The 26777-nt window shown below is 38.7% G+C and overlaps 2 protein-coding genes across 2 annotated transcripts; both read right to left on the bottom strand.

Moving 5' to 3' along the window:
* Nucleotides 1-1652: 1652 nt before the first annotated feature.
* LOC137003131 (prolyl 4-hydroxylase subunit alpha-2-like) lies at nt 1653-13090 on the bottom strand. The gene is made up of 10 exons (XM_067363172.1): nt 13003-13090; nt 11400-11490; nt 10950-11230; nt 10636-10857; nt 10385-10524; nt 10110-10277; nt 9692-9747; nt 7814-7916; nt 7642-7692; nt 1653-1781 (listed from the first exon to the last, which is right to left on the bottom strand). The coding sequence occupies exons 1-10, from the start codon at nt 13085-13087 to the stop codon at nt 1653-1655; spliced, it is 1326 nt and encodes a 441-aa protein (XP_067219273.1). The 5' UTR covers nt 13088-13090.
* A 6740-nt stretch (nt 13091-19830) lies between these two features.
* LOC137003646 (prolyl 4-hydroxylase subunit alpha-1-like) lies at nt 19831-24489 on the bottom strand. The gene is made up of 14 exons (XM_067363859.1): nt 24414-24489; nt 23641-23737; nt 23289-23440; nt 23016-23129; nt 22704-22925; nt 22461-22606; nt 22177-22353; nt 21771-21826; nt 21552-21645; nt 21290-21340; nt 20553-20591; nt 20357-20425; nt 20180-20276; nt 19831-20040 (listed from the first exon to the last, which is right to left on the bottom strand). Exons 1-14 carry the CDS (start codon nt 24487-24489, stop codon nt 19970-19972), a joined length of 1461 nt encoding a protein of 486 aa, XP_067219960.1. The 3' UTR covers nt 19831-19969.
* Nucleotides 24490-26777: the final 2288 nt, after the last annotated feature.

Genomic DNA, 26777 nt, shown 5'->3' with positions numbered 1-26777 from the left:
AATCTTCCTTTTCACGATCTTCTACAGACTACGGACTATGACGTCGAGACAGCTGTGGAGAAGACGCAAGAAGATGGATCACCCTCTTGGCGTTCCAGCATGTCCAACGTTTGCACACTGTGTTCGGGACCCATCGAGGCTCCGGACACCCACGAGTACTGTATTCTGTGCCTGGGACTCACCCATGCAGAAGCAGCACTCGCCAGGTCTGGCTGCCCGCACTGAGAGGATCTCCCAGCGCGTGTGCTGAGGGCTCGGAGGAGCATCGCCCTTGGTGAGTGTTCTAGGCAATGTCCCACTGCCGCCGATGAGCCGCTGGTTGGACGGCCACATATGGGCGATTGCGCGGGAATTAGGTGTGATTCATGACCCCGCCAGTATACGACTCCAGTATACTTCACCAAAGAGAGTCTTCGAGTCTTGGGATGACGATCCCAACGAGGCCATGTCCCTAGCGGCGTCCGAGAGGGACTGGGCAGACCACTCCCCGGAGGAGCGCTCTGAGGCGGAGGAGCAGGCGGCGTTTCAAGATGAGCTTGTCAGAATTCTTACTAAGGCCGTGGGGGATCTCGGTCTGGAATGGGATTCCCCCGAAGAACCGGCGAAGAGCAAGCTGGATTCTTGGTTCCTTCACTCGGGCCGCTGAGCTGTCGCTCAGAGGAAGCGAGCCCCTTTCTTTCCAGACTTGCACGATGAGGCCGCTAGGACCTGGGCCGCGCCCCAATCGGCTCGCGCCCACGCCAGCGGCTCAGAGATTTTCACTAAAGTTGACGGCGCTGAAGCCCGTGGATACACGTGTATTCCGCCAGTCGAGGAGTCTATTGTGGCACACCTCTGCCCCTCGTCAGCTTCCCTGAAGGCGGGCGCTATGCTGCCGTTGAGACACTGCCGCCTGACCACGCATATCGCAGATAAGGCGTACGCAGCCTCAGGTGAAGCAATTTCAGCACTCCACACAATGGCGGTGCTGCAGGTTTTTCAAGCTCAGCTCCTGAAAACCCTGGACGAGGGTGAAGCGGACCCTGAGGCATTTAAGGACCTGCACGCTGCGACTGATTTTGCCCTGAAAGCAACAAAGAAAACAGCTAAGGCGATCGGACGAAGCATGGGCTTCATGGTAGTGCTCCACCATCATCTGTGGCTGACACTTACCGAGTTAAAAGATGCAGACAGGAGGGCGCTGCTCAACTCTCCTTTATCTCCCTCCGGCCTCTTTGGGGACACTGTGGAAGTAATCGCAGAGCACTTCTCTGAAGCACAAAAGCGTTCCAGGGCGATGAGTCACTTCCTCCCATGCCGGGTGCCCGCGCCGCCTCCAGCAGACAGTAGATCATCATCTACTTCGAACAGGCCGCCGAAGCGAGCTTCCCCCCATCGGCGCCGGACCCAGAGCCTTCTGCCCACACCAAAACTCCCTGGCAGAGACCGCTGAAGTCACGTCATGGCTTTAAAAAAGGCGGCCGTCCCAGGACTGCTCCTAGTTCATCGGAGCAAAAGCCTTGTTCCTGACGGGAGGGTGCAGAGGAGGAGAGCGCTGAGCGTTGAACCCACCGCAAAGCGTCCGAGGCGTTCTCACGAAGTCCCCTTGGCGGTTGCAGGCGACTACAAGAATGTTTCTGTTGTTGTTTCTGGTCAAAATGTAATAAAGACTTTTACACCCTCACAAAAAGAGCTTTTTTCTCCTCCTCTAGAAACGACAGCTTCTCACACTCTATGCTCAGGCGAGATGCTGCAGATACAGTCAGGCTTGCAGCTCCCCCGTGTAATCGGTGATGCTCGCTCTGGTGTTGAATGTACACGACAATTCTCACATACACACATCCGTGTCACTATGGGAACAATCCAACCGTCTCTATTGACTTTGTATTGGGTGAAGCTGCCTCTTTGTCATTTCTGACTTAAAACAAAAAACAGAACAATGTCTAAAAGCTGCTATGTGACAAGGTGTACAGCAAACAAGCTAAAAAAAACCCAGAACCAAAAACCCAGAAGTTTTTTATAAGCTGTCGACCCAAAAAACAAGCATTTAAGGACTCAGAACTATGCCCACTGGAGGGGAACGTAATCGGCGACAGGAAATATCAGGGGCGCTGTTTTTCAAAGTGGGGGGACTAAAAGATGATATATTGTGACTGATTGAAGCAACGCTTATCAAAAGTGCGGGGGTCGATTTCTGTCTTTTCAAAACTGTGGGAGTCCTGATTCCCCTGTCCCCCGTGTCAACGGCGTGCCTGTGAAATATAATATATAAAACTGACATTTGGATATTTGACTTAACAGTGACTAAATGTTTACTGCACACGTAGGCATACTGAGGCATATGGAGTATCAGGATCCCAAAATTTACCCATTCTTCCTGCTGATGCTTCACGTCTCATGGCCTGTATCCACCTTTGTCTCCTTAAAGGCTGGCTTTTACTGTTCGATAGCTTATAAAAACTTTTTTATGTTTTTTTTTTTAGCTTGTTTGCTGTTCATCTTGTCACATATCAGTGTTTAGACATTGTTCTGTTTTTTGTTATAAGTTAGAAATTGGCTTTACCAATCGGCGATTGGCTCTTATTTAGAAGGTGGGACTTATGCTGCGTTCCAGGCAGGTTTTTGAGCCCGTAAGTCACGACTTCAAATCACGACTCACAACTTTGTAGCATTCCAGGAAAATCATGCCAAACTCCTTAAAAGTGTAAACAAACCAACATGGCAGACCATACAGGGCTTATGCACAATAATAACAATAATATATCGCCAAAGGTGCTTACTCCTTGCTTATTTGAGGGAAACAGAGGAAGAAAACGGCGCATAAGGCAAGAGAAGCGGTTATACCTTTCATTTTACCGTTCACTTGCATAAACACCACATCCGTAGGGGCTGCCATTGTTGTTTTTCGCGGGCTATGTGATGTCAGAACCCGTAACTGGGAGTACATCGATCTAGTACGAGTTCACGGGTGGGAAGTCACGGCTTTGTCTGCTGTTCCAGTGCACTTTCATGGGTAAAAGGTTGGAAAAACACGGGTTACGGGTTGCCTGAAACGCGGCATAATTCCACCATATTGCGCGTTGCACTTTCTACCATTCTTTTTTTTTTTTTTCTTTTTTTTGCAAGAGCTTTATTGAACAAAAAGAACTTACCACAAATGGCCTGGTACAAAATAGAAAATTTCTTAAACAGACAACAGACAAGCAATGTACAAAAAATACAAAGGACAAATGATTAAAAAAAAAAAAAAACTAGGGACTGCAAGATTGAGATCTTCTACTTTCATAATAATATGAGTGACGCGTCTTGTGTTATTATATAGAGTACCTCAGGGATGACGTTTTTGTAGGCCATCCTGGAAGTTAACGGTGCACGGGTTCCCTCAATAGAAAGCCTATGCAATTTTCCCATAGACTTTTGGAAAATCGCAAAAAATAAGCTCTATGTTTAACAAAGGGTTATGACCATTTTGTCTATCAAGATAATCTTTACAAGTTAACACAACATATATACATTTTGAAGCCTAAATAAAGTCATCAGATATAAAAAGCTAACAGTAGGCTATAAACGGACTACAGCACACCATGGTCGCGGATCAATGTCACCACCACCAAGCTTCCTCAAACTTTATTTAAAAAACAACTTTATTTAAAAACATGCTCGCTGATTATGATCTGCACCATGTATGAATACTTATCCACTTTTTCATGAGAAATGCTGTTCAAATGTATGTTTGCCATGATGATGTCTAAAGTCCCCGCCAAAGGAAATAGTCCCTATTGCGGGTTATAACTGGTGTGTTTTATGTCATAGATGCATGAAAATATTTAGAGGCTTTGTTAACCACAGACCTTATTTCAGGCAATTTAGCAAAAACCCATTAAAAAAAACCCCATAGACTTTAGGGCGATGAAACCGGAAGTCCTAAAATGCTAACTCACTTCCGGGTTTTGGCTACAAAAACACGTCATCCTGTCCCTGAGGTACTCTATAGTCTTTCATGCACTTTAAGTAGATGACGTCAGAATCTCACGAGAATTAGTACATCACCCAGGTAATTCTCGACTACTCTTTTATGAATACTCATTCGGACATACTTATTCGCTTGCCAACTGCTTTTTCCCCACTATATAATATAGTAGATAAGCAGGCAGTTTCGGAAGCAGCCCATGCCTTTTTGTCCGACTTGAGACAGCACCGACACCATGATGAAACCACAAACAAATCAGAAGTTTTATTATTAGCCTACTGTGTTATTATTATCTTTTCTTCTTATTGGCAGGTTGAAAGTGGAGCACTATATATTTTAAACAGTTAAGATAAAGAGACAAAACAACATCTAAAAATGTTATGTATGTCTGAACTTGAGTCTTAAGAAACTGTCTGAAACATTGTTAAATAAAGATGCTTGTATTTATGTATTTTACATTGCTACTATAAATAATGTGGTTTTATTCATTAGAATAATTTTTTAAAAATATGATAAAGATAAATCAGCAACACAGGCATTCAGTGCAATGTATAAATTCATAATAGAGTTGCTGTATAACAACCAACCTAAAAGTCATAAATAATATTAAACCACTTGATTAGGAAAAGAGCAACTGACAATTGACTCCTTAAATAGGTTTAATTTATTCATAATAGTTAGTCTTTAAATTCTTGCAAAATTGTGATTGTTGTTGGTGGTGGTATATTGTGTGTTGCTGTGAGAATTGAGGTGTATTGACAGTCCTGTTCTGTGCATGTAAGAAAAATCCAGTTTCAGACTTATACTGCCAGTCTTACAGCACAACATATACACAACTACACATACCACAAAACTTGTAAAACATGTGAATCATCATTCCAACACTGACTGAAGAGGAAATATGTAAAAATAAGCTTTAAATACAACTGCAGAGAACTTGCGTCTCATCTACAAGAATAACACACTTGCTGGCTGCCAGGATTGATCAACTCAGGTAATGTGATTATCCATTGATATCTTGCTGAAAACTTTTTTATTTTATTTTATTTTTTTGTCTATTGCACTTGTTTTGTCTTATTGTATATCACAGTTATTTTTAACATTACTGCCACATAGACAATAGTAAATCACTGTAAAGGTTAATACAATATACATATAGCACTTTCAAGCCATGGGTTCTATTTGAGTTAAGGACCACATCACTTGAGGAAAAAGGCTTCCACCTTTTGTTCTACAACATAAATTGCAACCTTAATGTATTAAGAAGCGACGAGAATACTTTTTGTGCGCAAAAATAAATAAAATTAAAGCTGCAAGCAGCGATGAAAGGGCCCTCGCACCCGGGCTCACCGCCACCCGTTGGCCTTAGGAAAACAGCGAACAGTGGGCGACATGCATGTAAGCGAATGATTACAGGAGAATTATGCCAAAGTCATTTCGAAATGCCACACTTTCTGCTGCCAATAGGTGGCGCTTTGACCGTAACTGAATTTTGAACGTGAAGTTTGAAGCAGAGTTACAAAAACTTCCTGTTTCTTTCGTGGCGTTGTTCACATACATTAGCACTCATCCAAGTGTTGCATGATTTAAGGTGTTTCTAGCATGTTTGGTACTTCGTGGCATGATGAAATGTGAATGTGGTAGTGAATTACAGTATACAGCATGCCACTTCCTGTTGCCAGCAGGTGGCACTATGTCTTACTGAATATTGTCATATAGATGTCTTTAGGCCAGGACTCTTATCACACATGTGAAGTTTGGAGCAGATTGGACATTGTATGCCTGAGTTACAACAGCTTCATCATTCATGGTGAAACATCAGAATTTGTCAGGCTGGCACGGACACGCCCTTCATCGAAAACTCAAGATCTTTGCAATTAAACGTCGTTAAGGCCTTAAGATTAGACTGACCATATATGATGTTGTTATTATTAAATGTCTTTGAGGAGTTAATCACAGTGTAAAACATGTCATTTCCTGTTGCTGGCAGGTGGCGCTATGACTGCAACTGAACATTGGCATATAGATGTCTTCAGGTCAGGACTCTAATAAATCATGTGAAGTTTGGGGCAGATCCAACATCGTATGCCTGAGTTACAACAACTTCCTGTTTCATGGCAAAACATCGAAATTTGGCAGGCCGCTACGGCCACACCCTTCAGTGAAAACTCTAGATCTTCGCAATTTAATGTCACAAAGGCCTTTAGATAAGACTGACCAAATATGATGTTGATCTGATTAAAGCTCTAGGAGGGGTTCGTTAAAGTACAACATCTGGAAATGGCAAAAACTGCACAAATTTTGCAAAGAAAATTCAAAATATCTGACTTCATGTTGGTTTTCAGATTTCACTCCAAGAGACTTTTTTCTAGGTATTGGGCTGTTAGATGTGTGTGCCAAATTTCATAACTGTACGTGAAACGTAGTGTCAGGGGCACTTCGTTGAAATTTTGTAGGTGGCGCTATCGAGCCATTTTGCCACACTTAATTCTGAAACCCATATCAGACGTAAATTTTCACCACTTCTGACGCATCTGCAAAGTTTCATGAGTTTTCGAGTATGTTTCGGCCCTCAAAAAAGTGATTCACCTTACATGGCGAAACATCAGACTTTGTCGGTCACCACGGACACGCCCTTCAACGAAAACTCAAGATCTTTGCAATTTAACATCTCAAAGGCCATATATGATGTGCTTTTGGTTTAATCTCTATGAGGAGTTAATCACAGTGTAAAACATGTAATTTCCTGTTGCCTGCAGGTGGCGCTATGACTGTAACTGAATATTGTCATATAGATGTCTTCAGGTCAGGACTCTAATAAAACATGTGAAGTTTGGGGCAGATAAGACATTGTATGCCCGAGTTACAACAACTTCCTGTTTCATGGCGAAACATCGATATTTGTAAGGCCGCCACGGACACGCCCTTCAGTGAAAACTCTAGATCTTCGCAATTTAACATCTCAAAGGCCTTTAGATTAGACTGACCAAATATGATGTTGATGTGATTAAAGCTCTAGGAGGAGTTCGTTAAAGTACAACATGTGGAAATGGCAAAAACTGCCAAAATTTTGTAGAGAAAATTCAAAATATCTCACTTCCTGTTGGGTTTACAAACTTTGCACCCAGGGGCTTTTTTGTAGGTATTGGGCTGTTACATCTGTCTACCGAATTTCATAACTGTACGTGAAATGTAGCACGAAGGGCGCTTAATTGAAATTTTGTAGGTGGCACTATCGAGCCATTTTGCCACACCTAATTCTGAAACCCATATCAGATGTAAATTTTCACCACTTCTGACGCGTGTGCAAAGTTTCATGAGTTTTTGAGAATGTTTAGGCCCTCAAAAATGTGATTCATTTTGGAGAAGAAGAAAATTTTGGCTGAGCAATTCCAATAGGGTCCTCACACCATCGGTGCTCGGGCCCTAATAAAATAAGTATTGAAATGTTGATTCATCGCCAACAAAAAACGTTTGCAATTAAAGAATATTTTATTTGTGAAGTGAAACACATGAGTTTTCAAAAAAAGGATCAGGGGCAATGGGAAAGTATTTTTCAAGTAATGATTACCACAGACCTTATTTAACTCAGAAATCCAAAACCACATAGAAATTCCCAAGGGCACACATGTCGAATTCAGGGTTGGCATACAAACTGATGTCATGACTGTATTTTAGCATAGTGATCTTACCCATGCATCATAATGCGGTTCATATCTGCCACCAATCCAGTAATTCTGAACCTGGAAAGTGATTACACCACTCATATATCATAGAAAAAAACAATACATTTATTGCAAAACTTTATTAAACCAGACAGCTGCCTGTGTATGAACAGATGATTTCTTTCTTACTGTGACCTACATGTAGAGATTCAGCTGATTCCTCTGATTCCATGGAGAGTCCCGAGATGTCTGCTATCCTCTGATTGATGCGAGCAACAGTGTAATTCTCTTCTAGAAAAACACTGTAAATAAAGAAAAGATTTTTTAGTTCCACTTTACAATAAAAAGTTAAATTTGTTAACATTACTTAATTGGAAGTATCATGAACTAACCATGTACACTAACAAATGCAAATGAACTAACAAACATACTTTTAGAGCATTTATTATTCTAGGTTAACATTCATTTATGTAAAAGGTTATGCAAGTTGTATAATATTCACTGCTCAAAAAATTAAAGGAACACTTTTTAATCAGAGAATAGCATAAAGTCAGTTAAATTCCTGGGATACTGATCTGGTTAGTTAAGTAGCAGAGGGGGTTGTAAATCAGTTTCAGCAGCTTTAGTGTTAATGAAATTAACAACAGGTGCACTAGATGGGCAACAATGAGATGACCCCCAAAACAGGAATGGTTTTACAGGTGGAGGCCACTGACATTTTTTTTTCCCTACTCATCTTTTCTGACAGTTAGTCAGTGTCACTACTGGTAGCATGAGCCGATACCCGGACCCTACAGAGGTTACACAGGCAGTCCAACTCTTCCAGGATGGCACATCAATACGTGCCATTGCCAGAAGGTTTTCTGTGTCTCCCAGCACAGTCTCAAGAGCATGGAGGAGATTCCAGGAGACAGGCAGTTACTTTAGGAGAGCTGGACAGGGCCGTAGAAGGTTCTTAACACATCAGCAGGACTGGTATCTGCTCCTTTGTGCAAGGAGGAACAGGATATGCACTGTTATACTGATATATAACAGTGCATATATAATGACCTCTAGCAGGCCACTGGTGTGAATGTCTCTGACCAAATAATCAGAAACAGACTTCATGAGGGTGGCCTGAGGGCCCGACGTCCTCTAGTGGGCCCTGTGCTCACTGCCCGGCACCATGCAGCTTGACTGGCATTTGCCATTCAACACCAGAATTGGCAGGTCTGCCACTGGCGCCCTGTGCTTTTCACAGATGAGAGCAGGTTCACCCTGAGCACATGTGACAGACGTGAAAGGGTCTGGAGAAGCCGTGGAGAATGTTATGCTGCTTGTAACATTGTTCAGCATGACTGACTTGGTGGTGGGTCAGTGATGGTCTGGGGAGGCATATCCTTGGAGGGATGCACAGACCTCTACAGGCTAGACAATGGCGCCCTGACTGCCATTAGGTATCGGGATGAAATCCTTGGACCCGTTGACAAACCCTACGCTGGTGCAGTGGGTCCTGGGTTCCTCCTGGTGCACGAAAATGCCCGGCCTCATGTGGCGAGAGGCAGGCAGTTCCTGGAAGATGAAGGAATTGATACCATTGAATGGCTCCCACACTCGACTGACCTAAATCCAATAGAACACCTCTGGGACATTGTTTCAGTCCATCCGACTACTGTGTACCATTTTGAGTTGCTGCAATGAAATTTCAGCAAAACTGACTAGTCTGTTGAATTACTTTTTCACTCTGATTTTCAGGGTGTCTTTGAATTCAGTCCACTGTATGTTGATAATTTTCATTTCCATCAAACAATATGGCATTCCTTAACACCATTACCCAGTCCATATCAGTATAGATATCCAGCATGATATTTTTCTCCATTGAGATCTGATGTGTTTTCAAAGTGTTCCTTTACATTTTTTGAGCAGTGTATATATATTGCTACTAAACACCCTGTTAAAGAAACAATTCAGTCATTCAGACAATGATTGACATCATCTGTCAATGATTGTCATCATCTGACAATGACAGAGTCATTGTCAGATGATGACAGAATTTTCATTTCATTTTTGGATGATCCTTCAATGATTAAATTATCACCTTTGAGAAGTACGTAAGTCTGAGACTGTGCCCTTTCCAACCTGAGACCTAGAAATCTAGGCCACAAGAAATAAAACATTAAATATAAATAAATATACACAGCCAAATGTATGTGGGTACCCAAACAACACACACGTATAGTAAATGCTTTGAACAGTCTGGCCCGACAGCATTCCCAAAGTATTTATGAACATTTGAGACACAATTCTCTAGTCATTATATGCCATAGATTTGACTACAACTAAGGGGCCAAACCTGATCATTTTAATGGAATAAACATGTAAGTATAGACATACTTTTCCCCATTGAATTGCACAATAAAACATCATCAATGGTATCAACCAGAAATTAGATTATATTGACAATTATAACAGCAATTAAATATTTTTGTGTGTGTGTATGTGTTTTATATATTCACTTGAGGTCTGGAGATATTCTTCAGGATCTCTATCTCTCTGTCTGATATAATGCCATGATATCTGATGATGAGAGGTTCGTCCCACTCCACTTCCTCTTTCACTGGTGCGTACATCAGTCTGGGGTTTCCTCCACCTGTGCTGTACCTACAGGACAGCACCCTCTGCCTCTTGGAGGTCTGATTTTATAAAATATAAATGACTTACAATCAACACACAAAGCTTCACATTGACCGTTTGTAATTTCATGTCAAATAATGATTTAAATTTTAAACACCGTACTTGTCCTCTCATCAACCTCTCCTCTGCACAGTGTCTCATAGTTACTTGACTCTGTGTTCAGTGTGAATATGTCAGGGTTGCTCTGTAAGTGAAGAAGCCAGTTCAGCTGAACTCTGACTTCATCATTACTTGGATCTGAGGCAAAGATGTTTATGACTTTAATCACAACAATTTAGCAAAATTCTCTGCCAACCTAAAATATCAAAATATTAGTAGGCTATTCAATTCAGGACACCATGACCTCACCCAGATTTAGAAGCTCTTGGCTGAAGTAGATTGCCACAGGTAGGCTGCCAAAATGATAGGCTGATGAAATAAGGTAACGGAGCAACTCTTCCTCAGTAGTGGTTGAGTATTCTGTTAATCTGTCCAGACTGTACAGAAACCACAGAAAGGCATGCTGGAATTTATGCTCATCATAAGCGACCAACCCCACATGGTAGGCTTCATCTGCATTTAGAGATGTTTCTGTGAAATGTGAAATGGAAGGATCAATCAGATAGAAAAAGTGAAACTCTCTCAGTGAATTTGCATTGGTGCAAAACTGCAGGACAGTTTACCCTTTGTGATGTCTTCTGGGTGGAGTTTGTAGATTTCTTGCAGTCTGATCAGTCCTGAAGCTGCACCATCCAAGTCCTCCAGCTGTGGGATCTCTGGGAGCTTTGCGTCCAAGTCGTCATGATACTCTTTACACTGATAAAGATTTGGCTTAATGTGTTCTTCAATAAATATCAAATCATTTCTCAGTTGTCTGAGGAGTCTGTAAGCTGCCACAGGGTTTCTCATGGCTTCCTCAGGGTTCTCAGAGTCAGAGTATGAAAGCAGAAGATTCAGAAGAACACTGGATTGAAAACAAGGGTTCATCAAAAGTTGTAATGTATTCAATAACATAATCCTTGATCTAAAACTATTGTTAAACATCCATTCCAAAATTGAATGCTTTTTAATAATAATAATAACACGTTAATCTTGCAGTTCAATGGTATAGGGAATAATGCATGTGTTTTTACCTCTTCGTTGTCGCTACATTCTTAGCATCAATGCACCGGCTGAAGACCTTCAGAAGGTCTTTCATCTTCCCATATAGCTGTGCAATTTGATCTATAAAACAATCTGCACTTAATTGTCAAAAGGAATTTTAATTTATGTATTAATTAATTTTAACATCATTTGAATTATAATGAAAAGGTTTATAGGTAAGAAGCCAAAGAGAGAGTTAATATTGTTTAGTCAATAATGGAATTAAAAAGTGAAAGAGAGTAACTATTGTCACGATCACCAGCTGGAGTGCCCTTGATATCCTCTACATGGCACTCCTCCCTAATCCATTGCCATATCACTCAACTTTGAACAACATGTCAGACATATATATAAACGTTCCCAACAGAGACTCCATATTCTTCGCAGGCTTCATGCCCTTTCTGTCACCCCACATCTTCTGTTATTGTTGTATACTAGCATCATCCAACCCATCCTCCTCTACTGTTCCCCTTGTTACTTCAACATGCTTTCCATCACTAATAGAAATAAGCTCATTAAGGTCACATGCACAGCATCCAAAATTATCAGTTTACCCATTACGGATCTCTCTCTTCTTAACAGCAAAGCTGTTACACGCATGGCTCGGACAGTCAGTAGAGACTTGGACCACCCTCTCCACATTTACTTTTCTCTGCTGCCCTCAGGCCGCAGATACAGAACTTTAAGGTGGAGGCGGACACGCTTCAGTAAAAGCTTTGTCCCTTCTGCCATTGCTGCTTTAAACAATTTGTAACCTGAACAGATCCTGCATGCGTTGTCTTTTTGTATATTGTTATTATTGTCCTTATTTTTGTGTATTGACAGAGTCTGTGAAAGCAAATTTCCCTTGGGGGACAATAAAGGGTCTATCTATCTATCTATCTATCTATCTATCTATCTATCTATCTATCTATCTATCTATCTATCATGAACTACATTTCCCAGAACTCACTGCATGGCGTTTTGTGTTGGACTTTTTACCCTGTGTTTATGACCTCTAGCCTGTTTATTGGGCTATGTATTTGGATTACCCTTCAATAAATGCTGCATTTGGATCCTCAACCTTTGTGTCTCCAAGCAGTATGTAACAACTATAATGTTATGTATGAGTGCATCAGTGTTGAAAGTATGGCAAAAACTGTGGCATTGTTCATTTCGGACAAATGAAAACAGTAAAACTTTCCAATAAGGTTTCATTAGTTAACATTAGTTAAGTACTTTAATTAACATGAACTAATAATGAACAGCATCTACAGCATTTATTAATCTTAGTTCATGTTAATTTCAACATTTACTAGCACATTATTGAAATAAAAGTTGTATTTAGTTAATGCACTGTGAACTAATATGAACAATGAACAACTATATTTTTACTAACATTAACAAAGATTGCTAAATATTGCTCATTATTAGTTCATGTTAGATTAAGTAATGTTAACAAATGAGACTTTATTGTAAAATGTTGAAAATATACAATTAACTTGATATGACAAAAATTTGGAAATATGGACAAAACAATATAACATTAAATTATTAAGAATAAAAAAGCTATATTTAAAATATAACCAATTGATATTGAACTGAAATAATAACCAGTTGATGAGAAGAATTCATGCCCAGCAGCAGAATAGACAGTCCAAATACACACAATGAATACTCTCAGTTCCTTTACAGCCATTATCAGATCTTCAGTATCTCAAAAACCAAAACAAAAGCAAAACTTTACATGAGTGAGCTCTGTGTCAACAAGGAAGCGTAGAGGCAGGATCTAATCACAGCAGGGATTTTTATTAACAAATTAAAAACAGGAGTACAAAGTCTTAGAAAAATATAACAAATTGCAGCAAACCAACATAGCATAGACAAGAACTAACCAATGCATCTGAAAACTATGGGCTAATAGACCTTATTTAGAGCAGCGGCATGATGGGTATGAAACCGAGGCTGTGGGGGATAGACTTACTGTGTTTCTAATGGCATCCACTTTATAAAGCTAGATTGCTAATGATTTTCCATACCTCATTTTGTCTACTGAAATTTCTTGGTAAGATGTTTCAACCTGGTCTCCTTGTTAATACGTATAAATACGTAACTTTCAAAGATACAAAACGTACATTTTTGTACACTTAGAAAGGTGCTGAAATGTACAATATTGATGTATTTATAGCACTAAAACGTAAAAATACTTACGTTTTTACAGCGAAAAAACATAAAATATTTATGAGTCTATGTGTATAATTTGTATCATTTTGTAGATAACCCCATCCTGAACCTAAACATAGGCATACCCATTTTATACAGAATGTTTTAAGAATAAAACATAATGGACAGAAATGTGTAGGAAAATTAAAATTTTAGTAAAAATATAACATTAAAACAAAGATTTGAGCTAATCCTACCCCTAAACCATAACCATTTCTTAAAACTACATACTGTTATAAATAAAAGAATAACAGACAAACAAGCATAATCACAATAATTGATTTATTGCGAAAATTTCAAATGTGGTATCAAAAGTAGTTCAAATGTATGGAGCCCCTGAAGGGACATGGTGGTGAAAAAAAAATTGGGATGGGAGGAAATGTTTTTTTTTGTTGTTTTTTTCAAATCTTTTGCGTTCCTTCGCAAAACTTTTGCATTCCCCCGAGAAACTTTGCATTGTCTCGCAAAACTTTTGTGTTCCCACGCAAAGATATTATCGTTCCCTTGCTGCGAGCTTGTACAAACAAATAATGTCCTGCTGGCTGGCAGTAGTGTTTCAGTCAGCTACATACGTTAATAATGCACACAAATAATGCGCGGCTCATAGAGTTTGTTGGACTCAAATATAAAGAAATTTGGTCAGTGCTTATAAGTCAAGGAGTTCAGTAAAGTTGCCAATATATTTACAGATTCCCGGATCAATAACTTGTGAGCTAAACGTTGTTAAAACACAAATGCAGCTATTTCCAATCAGTAACTAAGACAACAAGCTACAACAACCCAATTTTTCTCAAATGTGCAAGTGCAAAACCCGAAACCCTTTTGCTCATTTTATATTATGAAAAATACTCAATAACTTCACTGTAACACACTGTACCGTCACCAATAGTGTGTTCATACATCACTGCTCTCCTGCTGGTTGTACTGGAACACTTTGATAAAAAACCTTTTATGATTATTTATTATGAAACAAAATCAATAACTTCACTGTTATTAGTAAAAATATTAAATAAATTGTAATGCATCATATTCAGTAATCAATTATCATGTAAAAACTGTTGTATGTAAGCTGCGTACCAACATCATTTGTGTAAAGGTGCTACTTGCCAAACTAAGTGTTGTAGTATATAACCAGCAGTAGAATAATAATGTGTTAAGTGAATTTGGAACAGTTATTGAGTATTTGTATTTTTGATATTATAAAATGAGCAAAAGGGTTTGGGGTTTTGCACTTTTCACACGGTCCCTTCCCTTTAGACGTGCCTCTCCGCCGCCTGCTCATAAGCTGCATTCACGTCACCTCGTATTTACCTGAATCTTGAAATGACAACACGTGACCAGGGGCGTAAATTTCGTCGGACAGTAGGGGGGGACAATAAACATAAAATTTCTCAAGAGCAATTTTTGAAGGGGACACAAATAATACACCCACAATTTTACTTATAAAGGATATATGCAGGGGTTAAATTGAGCCGGGGCCGTCCAGGGCTGAGCCCCGGCACATAGGCTTATCAGGGCTCGACATTAACTCTTAATTTTTTGAAGGGGCAAGAGAAAGAGAGCTTTACTTGTCCTGATTAAAACATCAATAACAAAAATAGTTAGGGAATCACCAAAACGCAAGCATGATTCTATTACATTTAGTGTAAGTGGCGATTGATAATGGATAATATAAATATTTAATAATAAATATTTTATTAATGAATGATTCAGCGTTTTTGAACGAATCGGTTGAGTCAAAGATTCAGTAATAGCCTATTCCAAAACACCTGCCTCATTCTTGAATGAATCAGCCATTTGAACAAATCGTTTGAATGAATGACTAGGACAGTCACTTGCCGCCACCTACTGCCAGTTCATGTTTAAATTTTCCCAACATTTCTTATTTGTATATTCAAAAATATTTAAAGAATATCATAACATTATTTAATGCAGTTGTAATTTTTCAGTGTAAATTATTTAATTTGATTCATAACAGTCCTGCTTTATTTTTCTTATTGAATTTATTGATCAAATGTAAAAAAAAAAAAAAATGAAATAAGATTAGGGGAAAAAATGCCCTTGGAGTAAATATCACAAATATGCAGATATAAATATGCAAAAGCTGACGGAACACTGTTGAGAATATAGCTTCAGAATAAATTATATTTACACCAAAAAAAACATCCAATTTTTTCCAGACAACTTTTTTGGTCGGACAAGTGACCAATTTACTTACTTTACTTACCCTGTATTTTGTATTGATATGCTCTCCTTTAGGCCTACAGAAAGATTTTGTTATCAGATGTAGCTTTGCACACTGCCAACACCTAGAATGATTTTGATCTGCATTTTAGTGTTCATAGCAGAGGGCTGTCGACTTATTTTTAGTTTGTCAATTGATAAGATTTTGTAGGCTTTGCATACTCATGTGCACTCCTCGAAAGCCTGAAACCACAGAGCCCCCCCACATAAGAAATCCCAATTTAACCCCTGGATATATGTAATGTTACACAGAAGAAAACCTTACTACTATTATTAGTGTAGCATGTAGACTGCCATTATGCTCAATGTTACTCTTTGGTTCAATAAAAAAAAAACTTACTAAATTGACCAAAATATTCAAAATCATTTATTTATTTGAATATTTTTGAAGTTTTTTACAACCAAGTCACCAAAATACGATGAATATACTTTGAGCAAACCCCAACACACAACAGTAAATCTTCTAGCCTTATTACAGTTCACATATTCTTATCACACTGTTAATTGTTGTTGGTGTGGGTGACATAGTATCCAACAAGCTATTGTAAACAAGCTACCAAACACGCTAGGTAACATTATAATTGCTAAAATAGCGGACTCATGGGAAAAAAAAAATCATGTTATCATCTTGCTTTTTTTGTCATGACTAATTACTCGGCGTCGTCAGCATTAAAGCAAAAATAACCACTTCATCCGATGTTTTTGAATAAAATAGCCTTAACAGGCTACTTACTAGAGCTCCTCTCAACTACCGTCTGTCTTCTCTCCCGCCGGCGCCGCCGGATTTCTACACGCACAAGTGTGACGTGCGCGGTGGACCAAACCACTGTGAGGCAAGGGAGAGGTGACTCAAAATGTTTCTAAACTTAAAACGCCTGTTTGCGTTTGTATTGCTTTACTTCTTACACAAATATTTTAAAAATATATCATTTATTTACAATATTTAGAGTGGTATTTAATTATATTTTTTGGGGGGGACAGCACTCAGATAGGGGGGGTCATGTCCCCCCCGTCCCCCCCCCCCGCGATTTACGCCCCTGCACGTGACGTTATATTCGGAGCTGTTCACGTCCTTTTGGTCCTTGGACTGGGGCTGCGTTCCAGTTCGGTTTTAGACACACACTCGCGAACTTCCCTAAACACTTCCCCTCGGGGGAATCCCTGCCGCCATTTTGAAGTGCGTTCCACTTCGTGAAGTGGACGAGGGAAGTTTATATGGACAGACCCTCGCTCCCTCGATTTTGACCGAGGGAGCGAGTCTACTTCATATGTACACTTCAGGCAGCTCCATAACCCACAATGCAACACGATTGTGACGTCACCGCATATCGCGTTTAAATTTACCCCACCACAAACAACTCTATGATATATTAATTATGTTTTAAACATTTAAAACACACATATATACATATAGGATGCTTTATTAAACAATTTTGTAAGGGGAAAAAATAAATAATAAATCAGCTCCATTGCGGATTCCAAGTGATCAAGGGCTTAGGACGTTCCAGTTCAGCCCATACAAAGGTTCCGCCAGAAGTGGGCACTCGTGCAACGTAGCAATGACGTACATCCGAGTCAACGAGACCGAGTGAAGTTAGCGAGGGAAGGGCATTTAAAAACTGAACTGGAACGCAGCCCAGGAATGATATGCACGGGTTACTTCCTGGTTGTCGTTAAGCCAGCTCGGGCACTTCCGGTGAACTGTTAGCTGTTCATTCTGTAGTCGTTGTACATCGACACAAAACCATCTATGGTTGACTTTTAATGTTGTATTTATATTTTAATGCAGTTATTACATTTACCAATTTGCCAATAAACCAGTTTTATTGATTGCAATAAAGACGAAGCTATTGGGACTGTTTAAAAATGCTGTGTCTGTAATTAGACACACACACACACACACACACATTTTTTCCCCAGGACTTTAAATGTTATTTTTAATGCGATGACCACAAACATAATTTGTTCATCCTTCTGAGATTGTCCCCATTGTAAAACCGAACGTTTAAAAATGTAGGAAATTTAACATTTGATAAAAACACTTATTTTAAAATAAAAAAGACAGTAATTAGCACTTTAACCAGCAGGTGGCGGCAAAGTAGTATTTATTTGCGCACATATCAGCCATTTCCTCTAAACGTTTTTCACTTCGTTTTTGACTAAATATTAAACATTATAAAATAACTAGGTTTGAAAAAACATTTTGTCAATGTGAAGTATGAAATACTTACAAAATCTTATGAAAACCAATAACTTTTATTGTGAATTAATTACACAGAAAGAGAGCACCGTGCTCTCCCTTTGTAATCACAGCAGATGTCAGTCAGAGCAGCGCAAGATCAATGATTTCAGCACACTTGTGAAAACACACATTTTATTCAATTAATCTAACTAAAGTGCACAATAAATATTTAATTTTTGAAGCTTTTTTTCACATAAAAGTGTGAAAACTAATGGTCGAATTGAATTTAGCCGAGGAGGAACATTGAGGTATGTCTTTATTTATTTATTTTCTAAGCTGTCTTACGTTTGAATAACTAAATTAATGCTATGCTTGACTATTTAAGTGACTATATTCTGATTATAAACTAAGTATTACACTATGATGCTCAACACACCAGCAAATGACATCTCACCGGAAGTCTTCGAGCTGGCTTATATTAATGCGGAAGTTCTAAAGAATTATGCGTTTCCATGGCACCACTATCAACGCCTAATAAATCAATCTACAGCGGTCAGGTGGTACAGCGGCCACGTGGTACATCTGGGAGCTTTCAGAAAACTCCCAGCTTACAAGCTGTAATTACGAGCTCTACGAGGACGTGAACGCTTTTTACAAGCTAGAATCTTGTAACTACAGGAATTACGAGGCCGCGTGAACGCACCTATAGTTCGCGCGCACTGAACGCACACTTCCGCCAACGCTGCGATGATATCACTTTTGCCGCACGCACCCAAGCGAACAGACGCATGTAACTTTTTTGATATGTAGCCCTACTTCAAAGAATATACACTAACAAGAAGCAACACTTACTAGAACGTTCTATTGCAACACCGGCGCCCAGCAGCGGCGCCTGCGTTTCCGCCATTTTGGGGTGAAAACGAGTCGGCAGTCCACTAGTTTCTATGGCAATATCAGCTGCTTTGTTTTAAAAAAAAACGTACATTAAAGCTAAAATCCAACCTGAATGATGACAACACAGAATAAAATACTTTTACTAGTGATCATCAAATCCTTTTTACAGTTTATTTTACACACTTTGTGTTTAAGTCTTCCACTTTTTTCACAAAACCTTTGCTCTCTAGAAACCCAGTCAGTTTGGGTTAAAATTTTGGTGTATCTTATGGTTGTATTGTCAGTCACTGCAACGCCTTCCGTGTCACACAGCAAACAAACTATATATTACAAAATGGTTAAACAATTACAGAAATGTTCATTTTAAGGTTTTAAAGTGTAGTCTTCACTCTAAAAACAAATGGTTCCTTGAGGTTCTATATAGAACCATTTTGGGGTTCCATGAAGCAGATGATAGAACCATTTCTTTTAAGAGTTTTGTTTAACATTATGCAATTCTCTGAAAAGAGTTAGCAGCACAAGTCACGAACAGAACTGTTATTTCATAGATAAATAAACAGCATTTAATAAATGCGACTAACATGTATTGATATGACAATTACAGTTTGCCATAACAACCAACCAAAAGGTAATCGATAATATTAAACCAACTGAAGAGAGCAACTGACAATTGAATCCTTAGGATTAATTTATTCGTAATAGTTACAATGTTTAAATTCTTGTAAAATTATGATCATTAGTATATGGTGTGTGTTGCTGTGAGAGTCAAGGTATATTGACACTCCTGTTCTCTGCATGTGACGTGAGGTTGTACTGAAGATAATCCAGTTTCAGACGTCTAATACATTTAATATGCACTTAATATAGTATAATTTTAATATATTATGTGTCTAAAAAAAACTAAATTTAACTTTATTTCCTCTTCACCTAGGATCAGATGATTTATTACATTATAAAAACTCAAGATACATAATAAATATAACAAGTCCTTCTATAATACAGATACTTCATATAGTGTCTACATGGTTACACTGTTTTTCACTCCCTGTCTGACAAAGAACAAGGTCTCCTGAACACCTGTCCATACTCATGGAACCATTTATTAGCCACTGAAAAGAAAAAAAGAAAAAAACATACAGCTCAATGTTACTTAAAACTGAAATGAAATATAGTCATATTAACATAGATTTATTTATACATTATAGATGATAAACACCATAAAAGAGTAATCCATGTCAGTTAACCTACCCCATTTGTTACCCATTAACACAGGGCATCCAGCATGCAGCGTTTTCAAATCCAGTGTACCATTCTTGTGGAGGTTGTACCAAAACACAGCTGAACCCTTAAGCAGCAGAGAACAGATGCATGAATTTGACTTGTGGAGGAAACCCTTTACTAATTATTCATGTATTAAGCATTTACCTTTTCTGGCTGCAATGCAACTCCAACTTTAGGGAACACAGTGGCGCCCCCTATCTCCACATCACTCATCTACAGCAACAGAACATCACTTATTGCTCATTGTACAACTCTGGTAATATGAATATAAATAGAAATGTATATGTAGGCCTACAATGTTGACATTGCCATTTGAGCTAATGAACAGGGCAACACTTACATAAATTAAGAATGTAGCAATCCTTTCATTCTCATTATCCTGTGGGATCAAATATTTTTAAGTTAGCTTGGAATGATTCAATTAGTCAGTGTGTGATCAAACTAAACAGCTCTATTCTGTCAGCAAGAGCTTGAAGTCCTACAAGTGAATAAGCATTTTGAGCCATGGGATCTATTTGAGTTAAGGACCACATCACTTGAGGAGAAAGACTTGCACATTTTGTTCTACAACATCAGTTTCACACAGACAACAGATAACCGACAACAGAAGTCGAACAAGACTAACTGTTGTACTGAACTCTGTTTGCCAGTGCTAGTATGATTACTGTTAAATGTGGAAGTAGGTTTATGTGTGGGATTGGGCTTTAGAGATGACCTCAAGAAAGGGAATAGGAGTTTGGCAGGAGGTCAGAATTTGACACAGCACTGGAACACATTGGAACACCTGGCTACACAGGTACATATTGTGATGTTAATGAAGCATGGATATATAGGCTAAACATTACATTAAGTATTGAAATGTTGATTCATCGCCAAAAAAAATCTGTGAAGTGAAACACATGAGTTTTCAAAAAAAAGGATCAGGGGCAATGGGAAAGTCTTTTTTTCATGTAATTATCAGACCTTATTTAACTCAGAAATCCAAAACCACATAGAAATTCCTGAGGGAACACATGTCGAATTCAGGGTTGGCATACAAACTGATGTCATGACTGTATTTTAGCATAGTGATCTTACCCATGCATCATAATGTGGTTCATATCTGCCACCAATCCCGTAATTCTGAACCTGGAAAATGATTACACCACTCATATTTCATAGGAGAAAACGTTTTTTTCTATTGAAGCGCAAATATAAAACAAATATAATAAGGTGAATGTATAACATAACGAATATAATAAGGTGACCAAGCTAGCTGCAAGACATTAATTGCAAAACTTTATTAAACTAGACAGCTGCCTGTGTATGAACAGATGATTTCTTTATTACTGTAACCTACATGTAGAGGTTCAGCTGATTCCATGGAGAGTCCTGTGACGTCTGCAATCCTCTGACTGATGCAAGCAACAGTGTAATCCTCTTTTAGAAAAACACTGAAAACAAAGAAAAGTTTTTTTTTTAGTTACACTTTTCAATTTGTTAACATTAGTTAATTGTAAAAACTAACAATACACATTTTCATTTTTGGATGATGGTCCTTCAGTGATGAAATTATCACCTTTGAGAAGTACGGATGTCTGAGATTGTGCCCTTTCCGGTCTGAGACCTAGAAAGCTAGGTTACAAGAAATGAAATATTAAATATAAATAAGTATTCACATTATGGCCAAAAGTATGTGGGTACCCAAACAACACACTCAGTAAATGCTTTGAACAGTCTGGATCAAGAGCATTCTTAAAAATGTTATATTTATTAACATTTGAGACAACTAGTCATAATATGCCATAGATTTGACTACAACTAAGGGGCCAAACCTGATCATGGAATGTACACATACTTTTGCCCATTGAATAGCACAATAAAACATCATCAACAGTATCAACCTGAAATTATACATTAATTATGTTGACAATTATAGCAGTAATTAAATGTTTTGTGTGTGTACATGTACATGTTATATTCACTTGAGGTCTGGAGATGTTCTTCAGGATCTCTATCTCTCTGTCTGATATAATGTCATGATATCTGATGATGAGAGGTTCGTCCCACTCCACTTCCTCTTTCACTGGTGCGTACATCAGTCTGGGGTTTCCTCCACCTGTGCTGTACCTACAGGACAGCGCCCTCTGCCTCTTGGAGGTCTGATTTTATAAAATATAATTGACTTACAATCAACACACAAAGCTTCACACTGACAGTTTGTAATTTCATGTCAAATAATGATTTAAATGTTCATTAGAGCACTTGCCCTCTCGTCAACTTCTCCTCTGCACAGTGCCTCATAGGGGTTGTTTGACTTTGTGTTCAGTGTGAATATGTCAGTATTTGAATTTCTCTGTAAGAGAAGGCTTTTATAAAAGCTCAGGTCAGCTTTGATTTCGTCGTTAGTTGGATCTGAGGAAAAGAAGGTTATATAAAAGTTTACTTCTTTAATCCTGCAACCTCACATATAAAAATAATAGTATTAAATTCCATGTCACCATGACCTCACCCAGATTTAGAAGCTCTTGGCTGAAGTAGATTGCCACAGGTAGGCTGCCAAAATGATAGGCTGAGGAACTAAGGGAATAGAGCAACTGTTTTTTAGTAGTGGTTGAGTATTCTGTTAATCTGTCCAGACTGTACAGAAACCAGAGAAAGGCATGCTGGAATTTGTCCTCATAATAAGCGACAAATCCTATATGGTAGGCTTCATCTGCATCTAGAGATTTTTCTGTGAAATGTAAAATGAAAGCATCAATCAGATTGGAACTTATTTTGAAAGGGGAAAAAAAAGGGAACTGCATTGGTGCAGACATTTCACCCTTTGTGATGTTGTGTGGGTAGAGTTTGTAGAACTCTTGCAGTCTGATCAGTTCTAAAGCTGCACCATCCAAGTCCTGCAGCTGTGGGATCTCTAATGCCAGTTTCTGATACTCTACAAGATTTTCAAACACAAGAACAGGTCCATAAACAACGTTTAATAATACTGCTTGGAAGCTTTTATCACCATTTATCTCCAGATTTTTATTTTTATTAATAAATTATGATAATACATGTTTACATATTTCAGTCAAAGAATTAAATAAGCTCTCACTCTCATAAAAGCTCCATTGAGTGTATTTGTCAATAGTCAACCATTCTCTTCTCACTCGGCTGACGAGTTTGTAAGCTGCCACAGGGTCTCTCGTAGTTTTCTCAGGGTTCTCAGGATCAAAGTATGTGAGTAGTTGAAGAGCCAGAAGAGCACTGGATTGAAGTTCATCAAAAGTTGTAGGGTTAAATAAATATTTAATAACATGTCTTGGTCTAAATAATATAACATAACAATAAAATAGCATGTCTTGATCTAAAAACACATAATGCAAGTTTGCTAAATATTCACAACTAAATATTATAATTTAAAAAATGCTTTACTGCTTTATAGGGAATAATGAAAGTGTTTTCACCTCTTCATTCTCTCTACATTCTTTTCTTCAGCATCGATGTAGAGACTAAAGCTTTCCAGAAGGTCTTTCTCTTTTCTGAAAAGCTGTGCAACTTTATCTATAAAAAATGATATCTGACTTTAATACTGTATTTCCATCATAATGAAAAAGTTTTATTGTATAAGTGTCATGTTCTATTCTGTTTAGTTTCAGTTTCATGGACCTTCAGTTTGTTTTCATTTGTCACGTTTCTTTGTTCAGATTTCCGCCACTCATCTGTCTCCTTATTTACCATCATTATTAGTTCATATGTGTGTTAGTAATTATCCTCATTATGTTCACTACTTAAGTTGTACCTTTACATTCAGTTTCTGTTCAGTCTCGTCTAAGTTAAATGTGTGTTGCTGCCTGTTTGCCTGTCATTTGGATTGTTATCATTAAACCTTTGTTTTGGAACTAGAATCTTTGTTTTCACCTGCCTTCCTGTAACCATAGCCGTGATAATAAGAAACCTAAGAGAAAGTTAATAATTGTTTAGTCATTGATGGAATCAATAACTAAAAAAGTGAATCTGATCTCAAAATATGTGAGTAAATAAAGATGTAATTATGTATGAGAAAAGCTGTTTACTGTATTATGATCAGAAGTGTCTCCCAAATGAATAAATAAATCAGCGCAACAGTGTAAAAACATTAAAGAAATATGAACAAAACACTAAAATAATGGTTTGAAATGAATAAACTCAAATAAATGTATTGATATTGAATTTAATTCAAATATAATTTATAATATACCTGTTGATGAGATAATTCCAGTAGTACAGACAATCCAAGAAAACACCACAATTACTGTCAGTTCCTTTATGGCCATTTTCAGACCTTCATAACCTCAAAACACCTCAAAAGTGAACTAGTGGAGCTTAAATACAGACAGTTCACGTGTATTATTTTAAAAACACACCTGTATTACATCACCTGCCCGCATTTTGCAGTTTCCCAGTACTGCAATCAAAGACCAAAGAAACGAAAGTGAAACATTTGTGACAGTCATGATGATATTCCAAAAATAGCTTTTTTTCTTGTATGTAATTAGAAGTTTATATGTACATTCACAACAATGTATAAAAAGTCACAAAGGGTATTATCATGATAGAAGTGGAAATGCATCCTAATATATTTTCAAGGTCTTGGCCCTGCTCTGATGTCATTAATGTGTCTTGAATTATGAGATCTTTTTTAAAAACATTTAACAATACACAATGGACATATAGAAGTTTTACTTGCATTGAACTTTTATGGTTAAGTGAATATATTATGTTAACTGCATGATTTGTATCTTAGAACTGTATATTTCTGCCATATGGACATCACCTTTTAATTGTAATGTAGAAACATCCATGTTCTGTAAAGCTGGTTTGAAACAATATGTATTTTGAAAAAGCACTATACAAATTATTGTGAATTAAATTGAATTATTTGTATAAAATCATTTGTGTGTTTGTTGTGCAATCATTTTTTAGACTTATTTGAAATGAATTACTTTCCGAAAAGTCTGTGGGAACTAGTTTGTCCAGTCCTTTTAAAGCTGACAGAGGTTTCACAAATAAATTCCCACATCGTATCATGGTTTGTTAGGTTGACATATCAACAAAATATTTTCACATGAATGCTGCATTAGCAACCATGTCTGTATCACATGCGAGCTGACTAATACAGAAACTAAAAGTACACAATGAATTATTACTACATCAGCATAAACTATTTGTGTTATTGTGCTCATGGTTTATGATTATGTTCAGTATTTTTATATTAGCCTATTACGGAGATGTGATTACATACATAAAATGTTATGTTTGTCCTGAAAAATCTTAGTGATTGATTACTAAAGTGGATCAGAATATTTACACACTGTGTGTGTTATTTTATGTTGTGTGTGTCACGTATGATGATGTTCAAGTATGTTGAGACATGACAGCCTTGTTTTCTTCTTATGGAGTTCACCTAAAAACCAAGTGTAACGGAGGTTCTTGTGTAATGGGAAGGAAGAGGACAGGGATCGGCTTTGGGCTACTTTATTCTCACCAGAGGAAAATAGCAAACACATAAACAAAAAGACGGTGCAACGCACACTCAATAATTCCACATCCAAGGACGGGCTTCACTCCATACAAAGAGCACAGCTCACTCAGTCGGTCTGTCAGCAGTCCCCCCCCCCCCCCCCCACAATTTCTGGAGAGGAAGTCGGCCACAGCCATCTGAACACCCGGCCTGTGGATCACCTTGAATTTAAAAGGCTGTAAAGCGAGATACCAACGAGTGATCCGCGCGTTGGTGTCCTTCATGCGGTGGAGCCACTGCAGAGGGGCATGGTCCGAACAGAGGGTGAATTCCTGACCCAGGAGATAATAGCGGAGGGTGAGGACGGCCCACCTGATGGCTAAACACTCTTTCTCCACGGTGCTGTACTTAGCCTCTCTCTTGGAGAGCTTGCGGCTAATGTACAGCACCGGCCGCTCCTCACCCTCTATCTCCTGGGACAGGACCGCACCCAGCCCCCTGTCCGACGCGTCTGTCTGCAACAAAAAGGGGAGAGAGAAATCAGGGGAATGAAGTAACGGCCCGCCACATAAAGCAGCCTTCACCTGGGTGAAGGCCTGCTGGCACAGCTCCGTCCACTGGACCGTATCTGGTGCATCCTTTTTAGTCAGATCAGTCAACGGGCTGGTGAGGTCCGAATAATTAGGTACAAACCTCCTGTAATATCCCGCCAGCCCGAGGAACTGTCTGACCTCCTTTTTGGTCTTGGGAGCCCGAACGGAAGGGTCACGAATTGGTGTAATCCAAACGGCGTCGTGAAAATGGTCTTTTCTATGGATAATGGAGACAAGGGGATCTGCCAATACCCTTTCGTTAAGTCCAGTGTCGAATAAAAGCGAGCTGTACCAAGCCGGTCAAGCAATTCGTCCACACGCGGCATTGGATACTGAGCCGTCCGTTTTGGGAACCAAAACTATCGGGCTCGCCCAGTTACTGCTGGATTCCTCTATTACCCCCATTTCAAGCATTGCCTCTAATTCTGCCTGAACCACTTTTTTTTTTTGTGTTCAGGTAACCTATACGGCCGGCTGCGAATCACCACGCCCGGCTCTGTCTCGATGT

This window comes from Chanodichthys erythropterus, chromosome 16 (genome assembly GCF_024489055.1).
Source record: "Chanodichthys erythropterus isolate Z2021 chromosome 16, ASM2448905v1, whole genome shotgun sequence".
NCBI lineage: Eukaryota > Metazoa > Chordata > Actinopteri > Cypriniformes > Xenocyprididae > Chanodichthys > Chanodichthys erythropterus.
This window is presented reverse-complemented; position numbering and strand designations above follow the sequence as displayed.

What these genes read in the sequence shown, in the direction of transcription:
- LOC137003131 (XM_067363172.1), bottom strand. Translation starts at nt 13,087, where the DNA reads ATGGCTGTAAAGGAACTGAGAGTATTCATTGTGTGTATTTGGACTGTC. An exon ending in CCCAGAAGACATCACAAAGG is followed by an intron (nt 10,858 to 10,949) that starts GTAAACTGTCCT and finishes CACATTTCACAG; the next exon opens with AAACATCTCTAAATGCAGAT. An exon ending in TTGATGAGAGGACAAGTACG is followed by an intron (nt 10,278 to 10,384) that starts GTGTTTAAAATT and finishes CAGACCTCCAAG; the next exon opens with AGGCAGAGGGTGCTGTCCTG.
- LOC137003646 (XM_067363859.1), bottom strand. Translation starts at nt 24,489, where the DNA reads ATGGCCATAAAGGAACTGACAGTAATTGTGGTGTTTTCTTGGATTGTC. An exon ending in GAGGAGAAGTTGACGAGAGG is followed by an intron (nt 22,354 to 22,460) that starts GCAAGTGCTCTA and finishes TTATAAAATCAG; the next exon opens with ACCTCCAAGAGGCAGAGGGC. An exon ending in GACATCCGTACTTCTCAAAG is followed by an intron (nt 21,646 to 21,770) that starts GTGATAATTTCA and finishes CTTTGTTTTCAG; the next exon opens with TGTTTTTCTAAAAGAGGATT.